The 19,394-nt window shown below is 47.3% G+C and overlaps 1 protein-coding gene across 3 annotated transcripts in view; it reads right to left on the reverse strand.

Moving 5' to 3' along the window:
* Window positions 1-1,394: 1,394 nt before the first annotated feature.
* The window catches only part of LOC119174905 (ubiquitin-like modifier-activating enzyme 1), an 80,320-nt gene continuing 62,320 nt past the window's right edge, over window positions 1,395-19,394 (reverse strand). For all 3 annotated transcript variants that reach the window (XM_075894951.1, XM_037426032.2, XM_075894952.1), the window contains exons 23-26: window positions 18,818-18,901; window positions 18,636-18,736; window positions 5,578-5,743; window positions 1,395-2,467 (exon numbers count right to left, since the gene is read on the reverse strand). In XM_075894951.1, the coding sequence (XP_075751066.1) occupies window positions 5,605-5,743; window positions 18,636-18,736; window positions 18,818-18,901 (324 nt within the window). In that variant the 3' untranslated portion in view covers window positions 1,395-2,467; window positions 5,578-5,604. The remainder of the gene's footprint in view (window positions 2,468-5,577; window positions 5,744-18,635; window positions 18,737-18,817; window positions 18,902-19,394) is intronic.

The raw sequence follows: 19,394 nt of genomic DNA on the forward strand, positions 1-19,394 counted from the left end.
CTTGTACTGCTGAACCGCATGTACCCTGAGATACAACACGCTGTCCGTTTTGTAAAATAGGAAATGGCACCCTGCCACACATCTTGGCAGAGTGCACAGAACTCAAGAAACCCCCCCACCGTCCCTTCCCCCAACACCCCAACCCCTTGAGCGATGGGAGACCTTGTTTTACAGCCCTACCCTACCAACTCTGCGTGCACTCAGAGACAGGGGCCAGGAGCTGCTGGGTACATACGGGTCACGCAACTAGGGAACCACCCTGTCCGATGCCTGCACGCACTACCACCGATGTTGGGCTCAATAAATGTTGATTCATCATCATCATTCTCTCGTCCCAACGAAAGCCCTTGAAGTAAAGCCAGACGACATGGCATGGGGAAAGAAAATGTGTCGCATGCACATCGTGACCTTGAGCATTCTTTCAACGTTTATTTGAATAAGCGGCTTTTCAGTGCGATCGCGCATGTGTACGTGGGCAAGTCGCAGCAGCCCCAGTAACGACCGAGCACCCCATGCTCAAATCAGCCATTGGCTTCTACAAACAATGTGACGAGCGATTTTTGACATTGTGGAGTCATCTGCCAAGAGAAGAGAGCACTTTTTATCTGGCTTTGAGAATTTATTGTGAATCCCAGGTCGCGAGCTGTGCTATATTCAGCACACGTTTTTTCAGTAGCCTCTACTACCGATAGGCAGCGTTTGCTGACCATGCTCAAAGAGTGTTGCAGGGCTCCTTTGAATTTGAAGTCTGGCTTCGCGGCAAAGCAAATTTCTCCTGGACAGGTACTTTCACGGCTTAGCACCGTTACAAGTGCACTAATGTAGACCTATTTGTTCATATCAAACACTTCGAAATATTCGATAATTTAAATTCATATTGAATACTCTACCATTTATTTGAATATTCACACAAGCCTTGTAAATTTTAAGACAACACGTTTCATCTCCGAGAAGTTTTCCTGGTCTTGCTACTAGTGTACAAAGTTCCTTTCTTTTCACTCCGTACAACAGGTGACATTTGCAGATGCCTAGTTCCAGTTATAATTGTATCCTATCGAAACGAAACAACTGCTGCCAGGATTGAACTCTCAACCTTCATACTTCGGAAATTATCTGGGTCATTATGAAAATATTTACTTTTCTGTATAACGTGACAAAATTTGAACATTTCATGATCATTCAATGAAGTCACTATTTGCTTAGAAGCAGCTTCCAACGTCACATTTAATATACACCCATCCCTTCAGCTGACACTGCTCAGTTGTCTTCAGTTTAGGCTGAAAACCCAAATAGTTATACCGTAGCATTCAGAATTGGAAGATTAAATTAGCTGCTCCCAGAAACTGACTAATTACCCAAACCAAAATTACCCAAAAATATATGCACACAAAATGGACGTTTCAATGAAAATTTATTTTTAGCAGTTAAAAAAATGCACACATGACTTGCACACCATCATGTTTCCTGGCTTTCATTACACTTATTGCCCTCAATAAAAAAAAACTGTCCAAGCCTCATGACAGTTCACAACTCGTAAGGGGAGATGCTACTTGACTTTTTAATATATAACAGAGCAACAAAACATAGATCTGTTTACAGAGTGTGATGCTGTCAAATACCTGGTGACATGTTCTATAACGCGTTGCAGAGTTTTAGTTTTGTATCGCAACATTCAGTAAAATGTAGTTTTACACCACAACTGCCCACCACAACTGCCCACAACTCGCTTCCAAATATTTTATTATTGACTCATATTTCTCCCTCCAACTGTAGAATGACGAGAGCTTACTAAGGAAGGCACATAAAATATATCACTTGAGGCCTTATATGTTAAGGCATTAGAAATTGGTTATTCGAAGTTTCTTAAATAGTATACGAGATATCCTTCAAAGGAGATAACAGAAATCCTCATTATATGAAACACTGAAAAAAATTCAGATTCGACACCATCCTAGCTACCTTAATGGTCGAGCTTCTGAAATTGCCTAGTAGCATCACGACATTTCATTTCAAAGGTAAGACATAAAGCTTGTTTACAGGTAAAAGATCTTTTTTATTATTACTTCTTGCATTTTAAGGAAGCTTGGGAATAATGGTTATCTGAAAAGTGCACCTTTGGTGAGCTCACAGGAATCGCAGTGACAAGTGGCCAAGCTGTATTGGCAAGGGAACTTGAGACGAGTAATTCAACTGGCAAAATAATTCATTGGCAAAAAAAAAAAAAAAAAAGTGAAAATCTTTCAGCAGCATCTCCCCTTCAAACAACAAGAACAAAAAAAGAAATAAGTGGCACTGTGAAAAGCACTGGTGCCAATTTGTTTGAATATAAATACAAAAAACACTAAGGCTGGTCATGAAATGGTTACAAGGGCACAGATGGACACGTGGCTGGCACCGGCCTCCATACAGCACGACCAACCGTGAGATGCGAAGCTAGGCGGTGGGTACCATCGCCGTTTTTCACCAACTGAAAAAGCAAACGAAAAATGTACGCATGTCGTACATTGCACACCCGAAAAAGAAAAATGGCAAATGCAGGGAAACTAATTTTTTTTACCACATAAATGTCAAGTTCTGAATAGTATAAAAAGCCTCTGCCCAAAGCACCCCATCATTTTCAGGTACAGTCGGAAATGGCGTGAATTGAAATGCCAAAATTGGGGCTTGCCGAGACCAACATATGGCATTGAACTTGACTGCTGCTCCATGCAGCCTTTGAGATCAGAAGGGTTCCACAAACATTACAGGCAATACACCAGGTGCTTACGTGTCGTCGAAGGCTTAGCAACAAAATAACTATGGAAGTATCAGCCTCACAACTTTGCTAACCTTTTTTCGGTGGTTTCTACACCACCTTGTAACACAATTAGCCAGGTGCAGTTCTGCTGCAGCTGGGGTCTAATCAATGAAGCAACACTGGTTAACACTTCGATGTAATGACTGTGAGCATGCAGAAACAATTAAAAGAAGGTACAACTACAATGCTAGCTTGATGCCACACAACAGTGGAAAAGATGAGCGCAGTCTTGAAGCTCCTGCACGTGGGTCACAGCACAAATTTCGGCTGTGGCTGTAAAAGCCGGAGTTTACTGGTGAAAAAGTAGAAATTGCATAGACTTCAAAAGTATGTACCATAATTACTCGAATCTAACGCGCACCTTTTTTCCGGTTCAGCGAGTTCATAAATCGCAGTCGCCTTAGAATCAAGTACGAAAAAAGAAAATGAGTACGGACATTCTATTGCCATCGGCATTTCAAATGGCCGCCCCATATGTGCGTCGGCATGACACGCCGGCCATTTCTGCCTATGTGTTTCCCATGTGCGGCACTTCGTACGCGTGCTGAGGAGTTCATCATCTTGTAGTGCATTAGCATCGACGGCATGGACGAGCTGACTCCAAAAACTCGAGTGCACCATGATGCTGCTTTTTAAAAGAAAAGTCATAGCGTGTGCCGAAACTGACGGAAATCGGGCCGCATCGTGGTCGTTCGGAGTTCCCGAAACAAACGTGCGGGATTGGCGGAAACAAAAGCAGAAGATTGTCGACAGCAAAGCTTCACGCAAAGGCTTCAGTGGGCCACAGCAGGGTCGGTTTCCGCAAATTGAAGAGCTGCTCGGCGAGTATGTGCTTGAGCAGCGAGCGGCACAGCGGCCCGTGACGATAGAACTGCTCCAAGTGCAGGCTATGCAATTAGCCTTAGAAAAAGGTCTAGTGCGGAGTCAGTTTAAAACGAGCAGGTGCTGGCCAACTAACTTTATGAAGAGGAAAGGCTTTTCCCTCCGAAGGTGAACGGGCATATGCCAAAAGTTTTGCGGATGAGTACGATGAAAAGCTTCACAGTTTTCAGAGGTTCGTCCTAAACTTGCGGCACAACAACGGCTACCTGCTTGGGCAAATCGAGAATGCCGATCAGACGCCTCTTTGCTTCGACATGCCTGGCACCACAACTGTCGACAAGAAAGGCGCGAAGCTAGCTCGCGTGCTGACATCGGTCCACGGTAAAACGACAGTCACGGCAATGCTCTGTTACACATCAGATAGGCACAAGCTTCCCCCGTACCTCATACAGTCAAACCTCAATATATCGAACACGGATATATCGAATTATTGCCTATATCGAACGGTTCCTATATCACGTGGGAAATCGCATGCATTATTGATTTTTTATTTCGAACAAAGTTTGATATATAATGAATATATCGAACTCAGCCAACCCAAACCGCCCGCGCTCCACTGACAGGCGGCGAGCTTTCCCGCAGCTCTCGAAAGTAGGGGTAGAGCGGCGGGCGTTTACGAAAGCTGCATACATCGATGGCGCCGAGAGCGCCTCTTTAACGTAGCGGCGTACGCGCTCGGCAACCTTGCGGTAGAGGTTCTTGAATGAGGAAAGTGAAGAGAAAAGCGCGATGCTGTTATTTTCTTTCAATAGGAAGGCACCGACATGGCTTCGCGCGAGGGAAGGGGGAGTGGGAGGTAAACATTGAGGAGGAAAGTATAGGAGAAAAAGGACGCAGACGACTGTCTCGGACGCGGCTCGCGCTGCCGCCGGGAAAGGGTAAGCAGTCAGGCGCGCCCAGCTAGCAATGGGCGCGCCATGTGCGCGCTTTACACCTGGACTCACGCCGCAGCCTTGCAGCTTGCAGTCGTTGCAGTCTCTATGGTGTCAACGGCACACTGCGCACTTGTTGCAAGCTGCTTCACCGTAGCATCGGCAGGCATCGGTCGTTGTGCTCGCAGTGTTCGTGCATTCGAAGTTAGGCCTGTCGTGCGCGACAGGCCTAACTCCGAACGGCGGAGCTCACGGATGTGGAGATTGTCGCCGAGGCTACTGCTGAGAAGCCAAATGAAGACTCTGCCGAGGTGGATCCCGCAAGCGCTGCTGGTGCCCTGCTCCCGACATCAGCTGAGGTTGTAGCTGCCTTGGCCCTTGTGCGCCGCGCCACTGCGGCGCGATTGAAGGCACCGGCCTATCACTTATGGATCGCTAGACTATATTGAGGACGCAGTCGTCAAACACGTCATGGCCAACAAAAAGCAGGCTACTCTTTTTCAATATTTTAAACCAACACAATAAATACTATGTTTGAATCTTCAAGTGAGTTTACTGCACCACGCTTGAACGGTTCGTTGGTTGTTTTCAGCCAGCTGTTGACGCATTTTTTCGTGATTTTTCTATATCGAATTCTGGATATATCGAACTATTTCGCGATCGCTGCGCCGTTTGATATATTGAGGTTCGACTGTATTTAAATGGAAGGCGCTGGCGAAAGGAGTCGTTTTTTTGAGTGGTGTGATCGTGCGGGTCAACGAGAAAAATGAGTGCACGTTGCAATCGATGTCTTACTTTTTTTTTTTTTCGTCATGGAAATCGGGTGCGCGTTACAATCGAGGGCACGGTAGAATTGAGTAAGTACGATAACCATGCCCACCCACCCCCCAAATATTGACTGGCATTCATTCTCTTCCAGCACACTTACTAAGCACAAAAACTTTAAAAGAATGCTTAACCATAAAAAGCATCAGACAGCAGTGGTGTGGTTTATTCAGGCAGGGGAGTTCCCTTGTCGGGGCTTACCTTCCTACACTAGCCAGACCATGATGGTCATTTCGGAAGGAGGTAGCGGACGTAGGGCACCTCCACGTCTTCGCCGTCCTTGTCGTTGCAGCACAGCTCAAACACCAGGGCACGCACGTGTGGATCAATGGGCCTCTGGGACACCTTCTTGACAACCTCACTCATGCTGCAAAAGATGGCCCCCCATGCTTCACCACAAGAGCCTCAACGACAGTGCAATCGCATAATGCTGGTCAGAGCACTTACAATCTTTGGATGGTTCAAAACAATTATTCTATGCTTTTACGAAAATACAACAACATTTCAGTGTTAATTCAAATCTTCAACTGTCGCAAATAAAAACATGGTGCGCAAACACGAAATCAGAGAACTGTGGGTTATTAACATGAGCCACTATTGCATAAACATGTTCCAAAGCGCAGGCTAAGGTGGACCTCAAGTTTCATGAAGGTCAACCGGCAAAATCACGATGGAATCTTGCTGTACCCACTGTGTCCACAGTGCCAGCTCGGTGATTGAACAGACACTTCTACTAAAAGTGGGTTTTCTCTGCAGACTATATACAGTCGAGCCTGCTGATAATGAACCTGAGCCTGACGCGGCATCTGTTCGCTGTATCTCGAAGTTAGTAGTACAGTCGCCGACCGTTTATTCGGATGCCGAAAATTCGGACATGCCCGTTTATTCGGACATCTTCATGGACCACGACTCTCTCCATTGATCCTAATGCAAACTCACGACCGAAAATTCGGATGCCACACTGTGCGCCATTCGATTATTCCGACTCCGTTTGACTGACCGGATGCGTCGCCGTACTCCATTACACGCTGACAGCGACGTTAACAATACGTTTTCCAGGTTGCCAGCACTGATATGCTGCACTAGCTATGAATGGATGTCGGGCCAGTGTCAAAATGCACGCAGAAGTCGCCAGTGCCGATCTCAAAAACTATGTGCGGCGACGCTTTTTATTGTTTAGCCAGTCGAGCGGCCAAGCCACCTACAGTGTCTGTTCGCTGTGGCGTTTGGCGTGTGTCAGCAGTGTCAGTCAGGTGCTTCTGCGGCTAGGTCTGGTTCGTCTTGTTCTCTGTGTTCTCGCTCTCTTTAGTGTTCCGTGGCGTGCTGAAATGGTTCTGACGCCACCCGTTGCTGCGCCCTCGGGAGTAAATAAGCGCGGCCAACGTGGGAGCTACAAGATGCTCACGATGACGAAGAAAGCGGAGATAATTCGCCAGGTAGAAGGCGGCCGGCTGACCTCAGTCTGAAGTGGCTTGAGAATTTTCTAATTTCCAAGCAGACCGTCTCGGAAGCGTGCGTGTGTGTAGACATGACAGTTTTTTCCGGTGATAGGGCCTATAAAAGTGCTTTTTTTTTAGTGAATCTGTTTTTTCGGACTCCCGATTATTCGGACTTTTTGGCGGTTCCCGTCGAGTCTGAATAAACGGTCGGCGACTGTAAATGAAACACAGCTTTAAAAAAAGTTCCAAGTGAAAACACAAACTTTTTTTGCCCAAAAAGTCCGTAAAGCACGTGGTTCGAAGAGCACAAGCGATAAGGGCTGTCTCGATGTCACAGAACGAGCGCTAAAAATGGGCGCGCCGCCAAATTCTTGTGGTAACGCGCGGGAGAAACGCCGCGAGGTCAAAAGAAAAAAAAAAAAAACAACAAACATCCAAGGCTCCCCGGGCGCGCGCTCTCCCCGCGGAAGCGTGGCTTCGCAGACGAACCTCCTCACCCCACATCGGCGGCCCAGCAAGCCCGCGATTTTTCTAGAAGGAACGGGGCGTGGTCAGACCGAGTTGAATCGTCCTCCGGGGAGGGCAGTCGAACCGTCTCGCGCCTCTCCCCAGCTTTCGCTGCGTATCGCGCGACGAAATGACGAGAACCGTCTGGAATGTCGCGCGCAAGGTATTTAACCGAGCAGCCGAGATGAAAGATCAGGAGAAGACGGAATTTAGCGCCAGAGTGCGTAGGGATCCCGCCGTGTAGTCGGCGAAGGTTTCGTCTGTAGTGACGAAGCAGGAGATGAAGAGGATTTCCACCTGAGGGGTGAAGGCTCGAGCTACAGGCAAGAGCGTGTCTCTACCGCTATCGAGCGAGGACGCGTGGCAACAGCTGCGTGTGTGAAGCCGACGTGTTCGGGCGAAGAAGTTTGAAGCTTGGAGAGTGGCCTATTGAAGACGGGAGGTTTCCTGGAAGAGAAACTCCGGCGAGGTTTCCTGGAAGAGAAACTTCGAGGGCTGCGGAACGACAACAACGCTGGACTTTGAGTGAGTGATTCTCGGAAGAGTATCATCTAGACTTTGGTTCCAAGAACTTTGGACTGAATAGGTTTTCTATCTCTTTAGTCTTTAAGTGTCTTGGTTGTTCAATGCATGCGACTGCATTGTAGTGCGTATTGTTGTCTGTGTCCGTAGTTTCAAGTGTGTGATTGTACTGTGTAGGACGTTGTTTGATTGGTGACGTATTGTATGTAACTATTGTGGAGTGTGCATTCTTGTGTATTGTTTTCGATCTGCCATTTTTGAGAATATAATCTTTGTTTTGTTTATCAACTCTCGGCTCTGACTTGTTCTTTGGGCCACAGCCGGCGTCCGCTGGCGCGCCAAAAAGGACCACTTCTAAATTGTCCACGCTTTCGTGGTGCGGTTCGGGGGGCCAATACTTCGGCCCTTGGAATCAGCCCGGCGATCGCCTCCCTAATTAACGGGACAGGTGTGACACTCGAGTTATTTAGAACGGCAGGGTGCTCGTTCGCCGGGCCCGTGGCATAAGCTGCATGAGGCACTGGTTCAAATGTTTCGTTGTTCTCGCAATCCGATTCCTCCAAATCGCTCTCGCCCCGTACTTCATTCACAATGCTCTAATCCGTGCACGGTTTTGCAGTGTCAGCATCATCATCGGCCGTAATTAAACCATCGCAACAGATGTCCGCTCTCCAAGGTCGGAGTCAACGACGCGCTGCCACAAATCGCTGCTGGAGTGATCCTGTTCGGGAGCTTCAGGTATGGCATCGGGCCCGACGTCGACCCCGTGCAAACAGTTTTGAGCGCATGTAGCCGTCACCACCACCCAAGAAATATTCACCATCTCTACAGCTGAATACCGGGACCCCCAAAGCGGCAAGTTGGCTGCCAGGTGGTCAACAGCTGTGAGCAAGCGCTCTGCAACGCGGCACCTGACGTGCAAATTACGCTCAAGCCAAGGGGTCACATGTTTGAAGTGTTGAGCGGCAGAAAAAGCGTGCAAGCTCTCTCGTTTGCCATGCTGACCACACACGCACACCAAGAGCAATAGACGCGCACACGCGACACTCATGCCAGAATGCGTGGAACAGCTCTGGGACCGTTTCTAATCAGAAAACGAAACTAATTCTAGCCAGCATGGCTGGCGTCGTGGTGGAGACAGGCAAAGGGGTTGTGATCAAGACAGGAGGGCAGATTTGCAAGAGAGGAAAGGCAAGGAGTTGCAATAGAGTGAAGAGAGGAGGATGCGGCGGGAGGGAGACCTTGAAAGCCAAAACACCCGAGAAGGAAGGAGGCAAGTTTGGTAACTGGTTTGAAAGGTTCACAAAACGTGCAATTGGCACGCACAAAAAACCTGAGAGTGCCTGCACGCGCAGAAGTCAAAGCATGGCCACCTGGATCGGTGCGGGCGGCGGTGTTCAAAGAATCGGCGGCCGTGGTCAGAAAATAGTCTTGTGCCGGCAGGTTTGCGTGGCCTCACCAACTTCGACATTTCGCGATTCATTCCGCGCAAATTAACAGTCGTTTTTGCGCTTCCGCACGCGTGCGGAGGGCATGCTGAACCGAGTGCGAAGTGAGCGAGAACAAGTCCTAAACACGAAACGAATCGTAAATTATCAGAGTCTGTGCGGTGGCATATGCACGTGCACTGGACGCAGACCATCGGATACAGTCTGCGGCCGATGATGTTGGCAAATGGTGTGGTCACTCCAGGCCAGCGACGCCAACGACAGACAGTACCAGATATCAGAGACAGGGTAGATGGCTGACCGGTCTTCGAAAGATCGATGGCAGTGTGAAAACACGGGCCTCGTCTATCGAAGCGGGGTGCTCCAAGTAGCGGGGAGACAAAGGACGGAGGGGTGCGCAACAAAAAGCGATCGGGGTGAGCGACAACTAGAAGAGCGCGGAGGCAGGGTCGCCATTGAACAATAAGAATGTATGGGCACCTGGCCGATGCTTGATCGGTGGTCGAAAGTGGTTTCCTGGGAAGTCGGCAGAGCGCAGACTTCGTTCGTCGTAACCAATCAGTGGCGCTCGGAGACGTTTGGTTCAATGGCACAAAATCGCACTTACGATGTATTTTTTCACGGTCACACAGATATTGTTCGTTTTAAATAACAATTTTTTGGCAATTTGAACAATTAGGAGCAAGTTCGTGGCAAAGCCCAAGATGCACGAAAAATATTCGCCAGGTAACAAAGGAGCAGACCTGAACTGTCATTCAATGCAGCTTAACACTAAAAAAGCACAGAGCAGCAGCAATAATACAGTGGACTTCTCTTAAACGTAACTTTAAGGGGCAAGAAAATATGTTCCATTTATGAGAAGTTTAAGCAAAGCCCACAAAATGAATGAAATATAACTACCTCAAAAGCACCAACTGTGGCTGACTGAACAAAAACATTTTGAAGTATAGAATACTACTATAGTTGATTAGAAAGAAAAATGTTGCTAATATTGCAGACTTGGAAAAAAAGGTAGTGATAATTTACTAGGCCTTGTTCAAGCAATTTCTCACATAGGAGTGCATTGCTGAAAGGCTGGGCAGAAACTCTCTGCCACCATCGTATTCAAAGTAGCGTGGTAACAGGATGACAGCATCTCGTGCTACACTGTCAGTCACTGAAATGAGCTCGGGTTCAGCTACAGCTATAGGTTCCTCAAGGATGTCCTCAAGTTAACAACGAAACATTGATTGTTGCTCGGCGTGCGCCGACATATGCAACCAATGGATTGTCTTGGCTAGGCTAGCTTTGGCATTTGCTTCATGGTTTCTACACTGCCATTGCCACTTCCGCCGCCGTTCATAGATTTTGCCCGTTTTAGTTTCATTGAAAGGGGTCGTGAAACGGTCCCTTTACAACGACAATGTGGCACCATCGGCAGCTACATGCACTAACTGTATCATCTGCCCGAGTAGACCTGCATAGACGTTTTGCCTATCGAGGAACGCGGAACTCTATGGCATATCGAGCACGCGCAAGAGGCGTTCATCGGCGTCTGCTATACGCGATCCGCATCTCACAAGGACGCTGCTTAATACGACGTCAGAGTTCAAGCTATCGCCAATTGCGTATGACAAAGAAGCTGATGAGTGTTCCAGTTGCATGCACTCGCAAGTAACGAAGAGTTCCGCGTTCCTCAATAGGCAAAGCATTACTTATGATGACGTCACCTAGTTAGTGCATGTGGACGCCGGTGGCTTCGCATTGTCGCTTTACAGCAAGCGTTTCATGGCCTCTTTAAGGGGGGGCGCGGCAAGTAAAGTGCCGATTTTGGTCAAAATATGCGATTTTCTGATTTATTTTTTTTCGTAATCTTCAGACCTTCAACTTCCTTGTTCTAAAATATTACAGCGAAACGTGCGCTACAAATCCCGCAAATAGTGTTTTTGCCGAGGCTAGTCGCCGAAAAGTGCGAAAAAAAAGCCCCTGAAACGGTGTTGTTCACGCCGCACAAACGCGCCAAGTTGTTGACTGTGGGCCGCCATTTTGGTAGCTTTGGAAAGAGGAGAAAGCCGGCTTCCCGATGGTCGCGGTCTCGTATTTCGCCGAGTGAAAATAAAAGCGCGAGGAGCAAGTAAAAAAACAAAAACGAAGAACGGCAATTGGCTGCGCGGGTCACGTGGTAGCAGGCGCGACCTCTTACTGGTCAAAGCTGCGCCGCGCACCTTGGCAACCTTGGAAGCGCGAGCGCATCTGCGGCCGCCGTGCCGAGAATCATCCGGCGTGCGTTTCGTTTTTTGCCAGTTTGCTGTTTTTGTGATAGTTCGCGTGCTTTTTTTACCAAGCTTTGTTTACATCGGTGGTCTCTTCTGAGTGCTTGCTCATACTGCGGTGCTATGTTGCCGCAAAAAAAGTTCCGGAGCGTCCACAAGTACGGCAAGCGTCGGAAAGCTTGGAACAAAGGGCAGACGACTGCGGCTGCCGTCCCAGTCGCAGTTCCGGACGGAGCATGCTCTTCAAGCGTCACGGAGCCTCTACTCAGACCCTTCGCTGATTGTTGTGAGGCCGAGAGTGTGGAAGGTGCCACATCGTCGTATGTCAGACCGCCGGATGCCGTCGACCGTGATGGACGCTCTCGCGAACCCGATTGCGGTGGCACCGCGTCGGCAGCCGTTGCAACTCCGGGCGTGCGCGCGTCGAACATTCTATCGCGAGTTTCGGCCCAGATTCCGAGCAGTGAAGAAATCGCGCAGCGGGCGCAGACAAGGCGGGATGTTTTGGATGCCGTAGCATCGAAGTCCGCTTCAAAGCGGAAGCTCGAGCTTCTGAGCGAAGGCTGCGACGAAAATGACGGCGGTAAGGACTCCACATTCTTCATTGTAAATAAGAAGATGCTGAACGGTCTGCTTTCGTCAGTAAAGTGCAACAAGTGCGACGAAGGGTCGATACGCCTCGAGACTACGCACTGCCTTGGACTCGCGGCGAGGATGGAACTTTTTTGTGACAATTGTGGCATAGTGAACAGTGCGTGGTCGTCCCCGAGGTGCTCCGGGCAACAAAAAACGAACCCCTTTGAGGTAAACGTGCGTGCTTTGAGGGCTGTGCAGTCAGTTGGCAGAAAACAATCTGCCATAAATGACATTTTTTCTGCGATGGACATTTCGCATCGAGCACTGCACCACAAGTCCTACCAGAGACTGCAAAGGAAGTACAGCCACCCTGCCACCACATCAGCTGCCACCCGCATTGAAGCAGAAAGTGCACAGAAGGTGCATGACATATACAAGGACCTAGGAGGAGTGCCAGGCAACATTGACGTCATTTACGACGGCACGTGGATGACGAGGGGGCACAGAAGTCATATTGGCGTGGGCTGTGTAATCGAGCTGTACACAGGCTTGGTCTTGGACCACTGTGTCCTGTCCAACTACTGCCAAGGCTGTGCTGTTGGCACCAAGCCTGGTGACGACAACTATGAGGAGTGGCTTGAGAAACACAAGCCACAGTGCCAAAAGAACACTGATGCTAATGCAGGCCAAATGGAAGTAGAAGCAGCTAAGATCATGTTTGAAAGATCGTTTACCAAGTACAAGCTTCGATACATCAATGTGCTCTGCGACGGTGACAGCCGTACGTACCTTGCCCTCACGCAAGACAAGGTGTATGGCTACATGGTGATTAAGAAACAGGAGTGTGTGAACCATGTGAAAAAAAGAATGGGCACTTCCTTGCGCAACCTTCTTGATGAGCACAAATCCAAAGGCCGAGGACTGAGCATGGGTTGCAAAGGCCGGCTGACGCAGGGCCTGATAAAGAAGTTAACGAATTATTATGGTTGGGCCATTAAGAGCCACCCCAACGATGTTCCTGGCATGGAGAGGGCCATCATGGCCACTTATTACCATGTAACATCCACAGACCAGGATCCACACCACGACCTGTGCCCAAGTGGGACTGACTCCTGGTGCCCGCACAATCAGGCATTGGCCAAGGGAGAGCCGCTGCCGCCTCACAAACATAAACTGCCCCCTCACGTGCGAGTGGCACTGCTGCCAATCTACAAGCGCCTCTCGAACAAAGAGCTCCTTGAAAGGTGTGCGCAGGGAAAAACCCAGAATGCTGTGGAGAGTATGAACAGCCTCATTTGGTCACTCCAGTCCAAGAGCCAGTTCGCCTCCCTTCGAAGTGTGGAAAGTGCAGTTGCAGATGCAGTCTGCCGTTTCAATGGTGGCTGCAAGAGTGCGCTGCAAGAGATCACCGCTCAACTGGGCTTCAATCCAGGAGACTGCTCTTTGCGGCGAGCAGCCGAAAAGGATGCCAAAAGGGTGAAGAGGGCTCAAAAGGTGCATTGTTCCACGACAAAGAAGTGCAAAACTGGGTTGCGCTCTACAGAGGCCAAGGCCACAGCATCTCAGGATTACTGCCCAGGAGGATTCTGAGTGTTTTAGGCATATTGTGAACTTCCAAACAAGAGTGAACTTTCAAAGTCAGTTTTCTCAACTCTTGATTTTCGCCTATGTGCCTTCGCTAGAACATCTGTCATTTTCTAACAGACTGATAGAGTCGTTCCGTTTTTTGCACTAGGCTCAGGAGGCTTTTAGCAGTGCAATAAAGCTTTATCTCTCTTCTTACTCATCATTTAAAATTCTTAGAACACATTTTATAATTACTGTGATGTGTGTGCAAAACAACATCCATGTTTTGGAAATTTTATTTATGGTTACAAGAACTAGAAAAATCAACTAATAGCTTCTTTGCACAAGTTGATGCTTTGGGAACATAATAATATGAAAAAATAATTTCATTTAGCAATAATTATCTCTTTAAGTGTGAAGAGCATTAATTAGTATAATTATGCTTGTAACTCAAAAAGTACAAGAGGTATTTGAAAACGGTTTTCATATTTGGAATCCTCACAATCATCCACATACACACACCAAATTTCATCACAAACAGTACATTAATAAAAAAATTAGTTTTACTTGCCACGTCCCCCCTTAAGGGGGGGACACGAGTCTTAGAAGGCCGAAAATCGCAAAAAAAGACTTTTTGAAGTTAGGTTAGGTTAGGTTAATTTGGTTTTTTTATGGCGCAAAAGCAGCTAAGGCTATGCTGCGCCAGACACAAGACTTTCAGGAATGGACGCTAAAAAGATGAGATTTTAAAGCTTATTTAACAGGTTACATTCTTTCAGAAAGTTTAGCAAGTCAGGCAGAGGTACTAGAGGGTCATCTCCTAGGAACAAAGCAGGGTGCAAAGGTACGTGTTGCTTGTATAGCTTGCCGAAATGTTTTTGTCTGTGTTTCAATGGTAGGACATGTGATTAGGATGTGCATAAGTGTTAACGCTTCTTGGCATTTTTCACACGTTGGTTGTTCTTCCTTTGCGAGTAAGAAGTTGTGTGTCAAGTGTGTGTGTCCAATGCGAAGTCGGCATAATACAACTTCAATAAACCGTTGCTGGTGACGGCAGGTCTTCCATTCCCCGAGTGTGGGTTTCACCAGGTGGAGCTTATTGTTCGTGCAGGTGTCCCATTGCTTTTGCCATTTTGCTAGTAGGGCCAGGCGAATTGTTCTCTGGATATCTTTAAGGGGAATTTTTACTTTTGTTACAGTTTTATGGGCTGCCTGGGAAGCATACTTATCTGCTTTTTCGTTTCCAGGTATCCCAACATGACTTGGGACCCAGCAGAAACGGATGCAGGTTGCCTGGCTGTTTAAGTACTATACCATGTTTAGAATGTCGCCTACTATAGGCTCACATTTGGATTTTATATGTAGTGCTTTTAGTGTGCTTAGTGAGTCTGTGTATATGATTGCTTTCTTGTATTTTTCAGCGATGATTTTCCGAACTGCTTCACTCAAGGCATAAGCTTCAGCTGAAAAAATAGAAAAACTACGAGGTACTTTCACAGAAATTGCGCTTTTCGTCGTCACAATCCCAATACCCACGTGGTCCTCCGTTTTTGAGCCATCTGTGTAAAATTCTTCGTAATCCTTATATTCGTGCTGAAGTGTATAAAATTCTTGGATTATGTGTTCTGGTGGGGTGCTTTTTTTGTTAAAACGGCTTAGTGAAAATTCGCATAGCTGCGACAGGTCGAACCATGGCGATAGTCTTGGTGGTTTAATAGCGACATCTAGTGATTCATCAGGGATGGTATAAAAGCGGCAGTATTCCTCGAAACGTAGGATAAGTGGTTTGATTAGGTTCGGTTTGTTGAGGTAGTGTGAGCGTGAGTCACATTTTGTGGCGATTTTGTAGCAGATGTGTTCAGGTGATGACCTTATTCTTAAAACATATGACAAGGTTAGTAATGCTCTTCGATCACATAGAGGGGGCTCATTGCATTCTACGTATAGACTTTGCACAGGTGATGTTCTGTAAGCATCACTTGACAGACGGAGACCGAGGTTGTGTATAGGGTCAAGACGGCGGATGTACGAGTTTCGCGCCGAGTCGTAGACTACGCATCCGTAGTCTAAAATGCTGCGTACAAGAGATCGGTAAATACGTATAAGGCAGAGTCGATTGGAACCCCAGTGTTTATGGGAGAGTACTTTGAGCACATTGAGTGCTCTGTTTGCCTTAGTTTTCAGTGCATTTATGTGTGGCAGAAAGTTTAGTTTTCGGTCGAATGTGATTCCTAGAAATTTGTGTTCTTGTTTTACCGGCATGTTGATGTTGTATAGTTTGAGCGCGGGTTCAGGGAACAATCCTCTCTTTTGCGTAAAGAGAACAGCTGTGGTTTTTTGGGCTGAAAAGTGGAAACCATTTTGGTCGGCCCATTTCGTAAGCCGATTTATTGTAATTTGGAGTTGCCTTTCGCAGGATGATAGGCTGGAGGCTCGGCATGCAATTTGCAGATCATCAACATAGATGGAGTGCATGACTGTACGGGGTATAGTCCTGTTGATGGAGTTCATTTTCACTATGAACAGGGTGGTGCTCAAAACGCAGCCCTGTGGTACACCATTTTCTTGGACAAATATTCGTGACAGAACCGTCCCCAAACGTACTTGAAAAGTTCTATTCGATAAAAAATCGTGTAAGCAGTTCAGCATTCTTCCGCGAATCCCTAAGTTAGCTAGATCTCTGAGAATTCCGTATCTCCAAGTTGTGTCATATGCTTTCTCTAAGTCAAAGAAGACCGAGAGACAGAACTGTTTGTGTAGAAATGCTTGTCGTATTTCTTGTTCCAGCCTAAAAATGTGATCAGTGGTGGAACAGCCCTTTTTGTATCCGCACTGGTGTGCGTCTATTACCTAAAAATGTGATCAGTGGTGGAACAGCCCTTTTTGTATCCGCACTGGTGTGCGTCTATTAGGTGCTCCGATTCCAGAGTGAAGGTAAGTCTAATATTTATGATGCTTTCGTAAGTTTTTGCAAGGCAACTTGTTAATGCAATGGGTCTATAGCTACTTGGGGTTGTTGGGGGTTTATCAGGTTTTAGGAATGGTATGACTATGGCTTTTTTCCAATCCTCAGGCATTATGTCAGAGTCCCATATTTTGTTGAATTAGAGGAGTGCCTTCGCGGATGCTTGGGATAGGTGTGCCAACATTGCGTAGTGTATCTGGTCAGACCCTGTTGCCGTTTTTTTACCGGCAGAAAGTACCCTGTTCAATTCGTGCAGCGTAAGTGGAAGGTTATAACTTTCATTTGAGGTACTGCTAGTAGGCAATCTTTGTCTTTCTGCATTTTCTTTATATTTCAGGAATGTATTGGTGTAATTTGCTGAGCATGATACCTTATAAAAGGGTTCTCCTAATAGGTTGGCCTGGTCTTCTAGTGTTGATTGTGTGTCTGGACTTGTGAGCAGTGGTATTGTGTAGGACGAGTACTCTCCTTTGAACTTCCTCACCTGGTCCCAGATGTGTTTAGATGTGACTGAACTGTTAATTGATGATATGTATTTTTGCCTGTCTGGAATCTGTACCTTCTGGAATTTCTGGAATCTGTACCTATTTTCGCACCTATCTGAGAAGTTTCCAGCTTCTCGCTTCATTATTTGTGGTGCAAAATCAATTTATAACATCGTTGTGAGATTAATGTGAGCGCAAATTCACGATGAAATTGCGTTTTTCCGCGCCGAACTGTTGCCGTTACACACGAGCTATCGTGTTCATCTTGGTATCATTTGAAAGGGTCGTTCTTCATCTTCAATTTCCCGCCACCGCTAGCTTGCGATTCTATTAGCTGCTTGGGGCATGTGACAAAACCTAGGCATCCAATTGGCCAAGTGGCGTTTCAGGCATCTGCTTCACCATCGTGAGGCGCACAGACATGCGCCATTTTGTCATAGTGCTACTGACTGCCTGCGGCACTAAAGAAGTTCCGTGCTACATTTGTGAAGCGGGTGTGGCGATCGTTCGTTCGCTGTGAACTTCAGAATGAGCCCTGCTATGGCTCAGGCCGAGGATAACGAAATCGCCGCGGTGAACGGTGGTTGCCGAGTGACCGGTGTAGGCCTAACTCACGTACGAGCCCGCTGGTTGCCGACAATTTACTGTTTTGCAGCCTCATCAGTTAGAAGACTGCAAGTAAAAAGCAGAAGTGAAGCTACAAGAGAGATCAATTATTGTAGTGACGAAACAGAAGGGCAGTCTTATCGGCAAACGCGCCGATGCCGCGGTTTTCCCCGCCTCACGAAACGTCCTCGAACTGCGCGATGGGTCGTGAGCGTGGAGTGCGCCGCGCGTTGACGAACAGAAAGTCAATCCATTCGCGGAGAACATGCTAGCCGCCCGCGCAATGGAGGCTACTGGCAACAGGTAGACTGCTTTCAACGACGTGTTGCAACGTTGTCGTGGTCTCCGCTCAAAAATGAGGCAGTCTTCTGTGAAAAAGGAAACTAACACCTCGGCACTCGTGTAGCCTCGAAATTGATAAGCGAGGGAGCAAGTGTAGTTCGCGACAGTTACGGGTTAACTAATTCTAGACAAGCCAGAAAACATCCCAGTGTAATTTGACGGATCGCGGATGACGCGTGCACATTCTTCGCACATCACCGTCAGTACAAACACCAAACTGATGAGCGGCCTTGCAGCAGGCAAGCACACGGCGACAACTTGCTACAGGACTAGAAGAAACAACACGCTTGTGCAAACAATCAGTCCTATTAAATTCCTGGTGCATATTGTTGAATTTGCGCATTAATTTTCCAAATTTTTGTACCGAACCTGCATTTAAGGAAACCCTCTTTTAAATTAATTTTTCCAGGCATTTTCAATTTTGTTATATCCAGGTTTAACTGCATACAACGTAATAAAGGTTTATTTCTAACACTATTGCAGCAGGTGCCAGTAACCACCAACCAGCAGCAGCACACATTGGTTCGGCCATAAGGCTCACTGCTACTCACAGAAGCTTGAGCCGCTCCTCCACCTTGGCGGCAGGCATGAAGAACGAGTACAACATGCAGACTCCTTGAGACAGCATGGTGATCTCAATACCGTGCTCGTTCTGAGAGAGAAAAAAGGGAGGGAGTAAGACTTCGGCTCCACTAAAGCCTGGCCTTCAGGTCACAACAAAGCGAGCACAGACCTTGAAGTAGTCAATAAACTCTCGGAGCGTCATTTCCCCTTGAACTTCAAAGCGGTCCCAGAGGGTGAACTCGTGATTATTGTACTGCAGGAAAACAAAGTGCCATGCAAATTAGAAGCCTAGTTGAGTAAACAAGGTTGTCATATTGTGTACACACACACACACACACACACACACACACACACACACACACACACACACACACACACACACACACACACACACACACACACACACACACCATACCTGCCAACTTAGGAGCCTATAAATTCGAGAGATTGCCGTGAGTGGGGTAGGGGGATACCGGATCTACTCACACCAGTGCACCGTTTTTCCAGAAAATCTGGCTTCAAGTTGGGGATGTGCTTACTACGCTGGGTTAAATTTCCGAAAATTTGGTTTTCGATGATAGCATAGACTGCTGACGTATACTTCGCCAAAGTCGCGAATATTCGCGCTACAGCCGAAACAACCTCCTTCATAGGCTACACTACGGCAAAACTTGTTGAGCATGCAGTCTCACATGTCCAAAAACCGAGGCATGTGATGCATCCAAATTTCCAATAATTAACATCGA

This window comes from Rhipicephalus microplus, chromosome 5, assembly GCF_043290135.1.
Source record: "Rhipicephalus microplus isolate Deutch F79 chromosome 5, USDA_Rmic, whole genome shotgun sequence".
NCBI classification, from domain to species: domain Eukaryota; kingdom Metazoa; phylum Arthropoda; class Arachnida; order Ixodida; family Ixodidae; genus Rhipicephalus; species Rhipicephalus microplus.